The following is a 6,304-nucleotide window of genomic DNA, read 5'->3' as shown; positions in this document are numbered from 1 at the left end:
CTGTCACTTTTTCATAAGCCTCCACAGAATTATTGGCACAAACTCCTCTGCAGTGTGATACTGAAACATTTGACCTATTTTTCTACCCAGTCATGGAATGATTTGGGTGGGAAGGGACCTTAAAAAGGGACCCATCCAGTGGCACCCCCTGCCATGGATAGGGACACCTTCCACTATCCAAGCCTCGTCCAGCCTGGCCTTGGACACTTGCAGGGACGGGGCAGCCACAGCTTCTCTGGGCACCCTGTGCCAGGGCCTGTGACTCTCCCTGGCTCTCAGTGCCTACTTGCTGCTCTTTCCCTCATAACTGATGTGTGGGGCATCTCCTCTGTGCAGAAACAGGCCAAGAGTCTGGGGCAGCAGTGGCTGCTTCATCTGTGCCAGCCTGAGCCGGGCACGGTGGCCAGTTGGCAGCGAGGATAATCAGCCTGAGGGCAGTGGAAGTGCTCAAAACAGCTCACTTTATTCCTCAGCATTTAATAAGTAATGACTCTGAAAAGCTCGGAGCGGGGTCTGTGCCCGTGCTGTCTCCTGCTGTGTCCCTGTCACAGTGGATAAGTGAAACTGGGTTGAATCGGGGCCGTTTTTGGATGAATACCCACCAAGGAATTTCGAGATGCCGTAAGAAGTTGGGGGTGTTGAGTGGGAGGTGTTTCCTTTGCTTGACTTAGTCCTACTTTGTGGGAGAAAAAAAAAAAAGAAGAGGAAAGAATGGCTCTGTACTGGGATGCTGGGCATGGATTTCCACGGCTCTGGGTGTGGAAGGTGAGAGTTCTCTGGTGTCCCTCGACAAAGTGAGTCTGGAAGGTAGAAACTCCCACAGGGAGTTTCTTAAAAAAGAGCTCTGAAAGCCCAAGTTCTGGGAGCTCTGCCGTGGGAGGCTCAGATGCTCCAGTGGGCTCCAAGGCCCAGGCTGGGGAGCAGCTGGAGTTACTTGTGGAGCTCCTGATGTTGGTCAGGTCACCGTTACTCGCAGGGTGATGGATCGCTGCAGATCCAGCTGCTGACCTTCCACAGAGGATCAGGGGGAGGCTTTGCTGGGAAGAAAACGTTCCCATTAGCTCAGTGCTTTGGCAATTTGTGTCATCCGGTGAACTCGTCAGGAATTCCCAGCTGGTGTGAGAGGATCATCTGCTCCTGCAGCACCTGGGGCCAGCTGGGCCCTGCCGAGGCTTTGCTGCAGCAGGAGGAGGTGGAAGAGGCTCTGCAGACTCTGCTTCCATCTGGGATGTTCTCTCTTCTTTCTGAGGAGCAGTGGGCAAGGAGAGAACCATAACCTGGTCCTTAATCCTCTTGTAACTTGTTACTCACCCTCTCTCTTGTCTCAGAGACTCTATTTCTCGTTCCACTCTGGTGTCCTGGCTGGAATATTTCAGAAACAGAGAAAGAAACATGAGAGGAAGCTTAATGCTTTTTAAATCTCAAAGATTAAACACTTCTCTTAATATCTGCTAGAAGCTGCTCAGGCAGATTTTGGCATATGCCAGCCTGGCACATAACCCCACCACAGCCACCTGCCATCCCGCCCGGAATCCTTTGTAGCTCCTTTGTGTTCTCTGAGCAGCACAAAGCTGTGGCGTGTCTGGTGTCACCATCAGGAAACAGCCTCTGCACTAAGCCACGTGACAAACTTTCTCCCTTTCCCCATTTAATTGCTTTTCCTTGCATGAACACCGTGCTTTATGCAGCGTTTTTCCAGTCTAAGGGGTCCAAGAATATAAGGAAATCTGGGAGTGCATGAAAAAGGATGCTTTTTTTTTTTTCCCCTTAAAGGAATGGAGGGTTCCAGAACTGGCAGCTAAAATGAGAAGAACACCACAACACCAAGGATTCTCTCACAGCTGCTCTTTGGTTTTCCAGCTTGTCAGTTTACTGGCAGGATTTTGCTCCGTACGTCCTGACCCGGGGCCTCTCACAGGTCCGACACGTCACCTCGTTGTTGGGACTGTAAGTTCCAGGACCACAAACCACTGTGGAGAGAACACAGTTGGGGTTCCAGCAGCTCCCCCCCACCTTGGGGGGGCTGTCAGACACCTCCATGAGCCTTCCTAAGGCTCTGTGTGAACTCCCTGAGCCTCTGGCTAAATCCCCCCTCAACTTAACCTGCAGCAGGTGCTGCAAAAGAACTTTAGAAAACAGCAGGGGGTTTTCTACTCCATGAAGGAGATTGTTTCTTATGTGCTCTGGATCCTGAGGATAGCCACTCACCAGTGACCTGGAGAGGGGAAAACTCCACTTCACTACTTCTCCTTTGCTGGTAAATGCAGTTACACCTGTGAGCTCGTTCCCTGTCCCTATCGTTATCCCGAATCTATAATGTGAGTGTCTTCCCAAAGGATGAACAGAAATATCCTTGCTTTTGACCCCAATATTTCCCAGCTCCTCCCCGGAGCTCTGTGACCAGCACTGATGAGCTCTGTTTCAGTGGATGAGCTGTTTTCCCCCCCGTGGTGTTTGGTGTTTACCGCAGCAGCTGGCGCAGTTCTGGTGGGTGTGGTGGTTCTTCCCAAAACCTGGCCGGCAGCTGTCGATGGGAATCATGGAGAAGCTGTTCTCCACATACTGGATTGTAGGCACAGCCTCAGCCTCGTGCTCCAGGACGTACCTCAGCTGGTGGAAAAACTTCCCAATCCGCTCTGCTGCCTAAAATTCGGGAACATTGGGAGAGTCAAAACACAGCCCATTGTTTGGTGTTGATTCAGTCCTGATTCCCACACACTGACTTGTCACCCTAACTGGGAGCCTTCCTTGGCTTCCAGAGGCCTGGAATCAGACCCAGGATGTGAGCTGATCCCAGGATTTAATACTTACAAGCCAGAGAGAACAGATTTTAGAGGTTGGCTACGGTAGACTTACTTTTAATTTATTATTTGGTCAATGAAATGCAATTTGAGTTTAGAGAACTGGATATTCAATATATTATAAATCATAAAGTCTGTAGTTCTTTATTAGGAGTAAATACAAAGGAAATAATGAGGTTTGGTTTTTTTTTTCCCAAACTAATTCTTTAACAATTTGTATCAATTTGACTTTTAAACCCATTTTCCACCCTGAACTGAATAACTTGAAACCCACGAATTGTCATTTACAGCCCTAATCCCATGAAATCTGGGGGAAGCTGGGTTACTACCAGTCACATCTGCAGGAGCTGAGGCAGAGGTGGGTGTTAGAGAGGCAGAGAGGACACGAGGTGACTGACACAGAACCTGCTGGGCTCTCTTGTTTGTCACATCTTCACAGTCGTAAGGGAGCTTGTGGCAAACTTCTTCCCATCCTGGTGCAAACGGATCAACTGTGGATGGAGGGGGGAAAAAAAACACATGTAAAAAGGGGAAAAGCTAGATTAGGTCCTGGTGGTCTCTACCCAGTTCCTTGCTTTGTTCCAGGAAGAGTCAGAGGTCAACAGATATAAAACTAGTGGTGGGGGGAATATGCTGAGCTGAGAAAATGGAACTAAGTTCTCATATAGCACCCTCAGTTTCCAGAAAGGGCTGGATTTTTATGTAAACTTAAAATCTTTGGGTCTCCAGTCTCTTATGAAAGTTTCTTGACTTAAACCACCTCTGTTATTGCCAAGAGGGAGCTGTGAGGCTCTTGCTTTAACTCTGTGCAGCTTCCTAGTTGTCCCAGACTTACTAAAAAATCAAATAATGAAAACCAAATACTTGACAGTAACTTCAGAGAAAAAAGCACGGCATCTTATGGGCTGCCTCCTTCCAACAATCCTCTCCTGCTGCACACCTCGGAAATAGCCTTTCTTGCTAAGTCTGTAAGTACAACCCTACAAATTTAACATAAAAACTGCGTTTTAGCTCCATCTGTGGGTAACGGAAAAAAATACAGGAGCTCCAAAAAAACCCCAAACAAACCAAACCCAGAGAGGAAATAACTCTGAGAGGTGTTCCTGACTGACTGCCGCCTTTCAGATGTTGTTTGTAGTACCCGCGGGTTGTTTACAAAAGCAAAGGATCCCTCCCAAACAAGCGGCGAGATCGGTTACCTTGAAAATTAACAAAGAGCTCGTGCTGGAGGCCGTGCTTCGGTGTCCTGATGGAGTGGCACTTGTAGGAGGACTGTGTGATGTGGCAGGTCAGGTGGGCGATGGTGCCGTTCAGGATCTTCTCCAGCGTCTCGAAGAACAAGCCGTTGTTTCTCAGCTGGCAGTGCGTGGTGGTGAAGCGAACAAACACCTGGTAGGCATGGTCTGCTTCCCTGTAGGCTGGGAGAAGAGGTTTGAGGGATGAGCTCTGGCTGTGATCAGTGTTCCCCCAGCCTTTTTGGGTTGTTGTGCTGCGGGTGGGGAGGTGATGTTGGCCAGCAGGGGTTACACGTGGTGGAAGGAGGCTGGAGTGCAGCTCAAGTAGGGGGGCAGAGAGGTGGTTCCACATCAGTTTGGTGATCTCTCCCATGGGAGACACGACCTTCCCTTCCAGATCTTGTATAACCCTGGAATTCTTGTAGTTAATTCTGTTATTAAGAGTAGAGACTGTTTTATTGCCATGTATTCTTGGCAGCAGTAATTTTAAACCTTTTCCAAAACTGAGAGAGGGTGTGTGTGGGCATAAGTATAAAAATTTTATTTTCTCTTCTGGGATAAAATTTTAACTAATTTTTTTTTTTTTTAATCAAGCCTTACAATAAACATGCACTTCACAAACGCACCAGCACAAGGCCATGTGCTTACTCCTGACTTAGGGAACTTACCATAAACCATGAATTTATAGGCCTGAACGATTTCTGTTTCTTCTTGTGTTGTGGTTTCAATGATTTTGTGGGACAGAGTGCAAGTGTAGGTGCCAGACATCGACTCCCTGAATCCCATCACCATCAGCTTCCCTGTCTCTGTCACATTTGCATACTTTTGCCCTAAAACAGAAATATTAGATTACTGGGAAAGTTCACTTTCTGATGCATTTAGAACATTTGAAGCTGAGATCTTGTTCTTGTACATAATGACACCGATTCGTGTTAGCCCGAAATGATCCAAAATTTATGACTTTTAGGATTTACTGCAAGGGTTTTTTTTTAATCTCAAGCATTTTTAATCTTTAGAGGGAGCAGAGAAACAGAATTTAATGTCAGAGCTTGTGGAGAAATCTGGCAAAAGGCCAAGGGAGTACTTGGACCCACCTCCTGTTGCAGGGTGTGAACAGAAACAAGGATAATACATGATTTTTAAAATTTTTTTTTCAGTCTGAACAAGGGGGCTAACCTTCTAAATGTCTTCCATCTGGACCAATCCACGAGTACTTGGGATCTATTATTTTTTCTTGGGAAAGGGCCAAATCCATACAGACCAGAAAGGGGCTGTTTGTGAACACCTTGACGTACACGTTCACTGCAACACAGAATCAGGTAAATGGTGTGAAACGCTGATACTGAACGAAATCACCAAAACACTGATTTAAAAAATGTCTTTAAAGCTTATTTTTCCCGTTTGGACTTGGAAAGTGTAAGATTAATCTTTAATCTCCATTTGTTCTTAATTAATATCCTGGAACTGTCCACAGTGTGGCTGGTGCTGACTGTGCAGAGGAGACACTCATGTCCCACACACAGACTGTGGTCCAGGGGCACAAAAAGCACCAAAATTTTGAGAAATATGCTAATTTAGATGTTCAGTTTTCATTTAGATGTTAAATTTTCACCTGTGCTTCTAGCAGCACTGTGGGACAAATGTATTTCCATCCCCATCCCCTTTCCCTTGTTACTGTGCATATGAGGTTGTGTCACTTCCACTGGCGCTACTTAACGATCCCTGTGATTAAAACTCCAAATTCCAGTAAAAACTAAATATGTATATGAAAAAAGACGAGTTTACCTTCATGCCTGGTGTCACCATAAACCTCATTCTTTCCAATTAAGTCAACAGAAAGTTGCTCTTCCTTCGGTTCCGCTCTCACTGTAGGGAAAAGGAATTGGAATAGGAGAGATCAATCTAAATATCTGATTGCTAATCACTTATTTCACCCTGGCGGGGATTCTGTCTCTTTTGTCTTACTTTTCCTTTTCCCCTATACTTTTTTCTTAGTGACAAACAGGACCTTGTGTTTTTGACTTGCCAGTTTTTTGTTGTTTTAGTGCCCAGCTTGCAGACCTGGCTGTACCAGGTTCCAGACCAGCTGAACCTTCCCCTTTACGAAAAGCCACTAAAATAGTTATAAAACCTGACTATGAAGTGAAGGCTCCTCAGGGTGACCCTGAGGAAACACCGAATGGTCACGGGGTGACCATGGAAGATGCTGAGGCTTCAGGAATCTGTAAGTCTTTGCCTTTTGGGAAACACCAGACAGGTGTTGGGCAC

General features: G+C 46.5%; 1 protein-coding gene across 1 annotated transcript; it reads right to left on the bottom strand.

Annotated features, from left to right (window-relative positions):
- Window positions 1–451: 451 nt before the first annotated feature.
- ZPBP2 (zona pellucida binding protein 2) lies at window positions 452–5,915 on the bottom strand (the record flags this gene model as incomplete). The annotated part of the gene is made up of 8 exons (XM_029958449.1): window positions 452–1,362; window positions 1,840–1,970; window positions 2,466–2,643; window positions 3,207–3,292; window positions 4,001–4,219; window positions 4,705–4,866; window positions 5,213–5,338; window positions 5,822–5,915. Coding segments are annotated over 7 exons (966 nt in total), but the record flags the coding sequence as incomplete, so codon positions are not given.
- Window positions 5,916–6,304: the final 389 nt, after the last annotated feature.

Source organism: Manacus vitellinus, unplaced genomic scaffold, assembly GCF_001715985.3.
Source record: "Manacus vitellinus isolate BGI_N305 unplaced genomic scaffold, ASM171598v3 scaffold_158_pilon, whole genome shotgun sequence".
Classification (NCBI taxonomy): domain Eukaryota; kingdom Metazoa; phylum Chordata; class Aves; order Passeriformes; family Pipridae; genus Manacus; species Manacus vitellinus.
The sequence above is the reverse complement of the archived record's forward strand: the minus strand, read 5'-3'. Positions and strand labels throughout refer to the sequence as shown.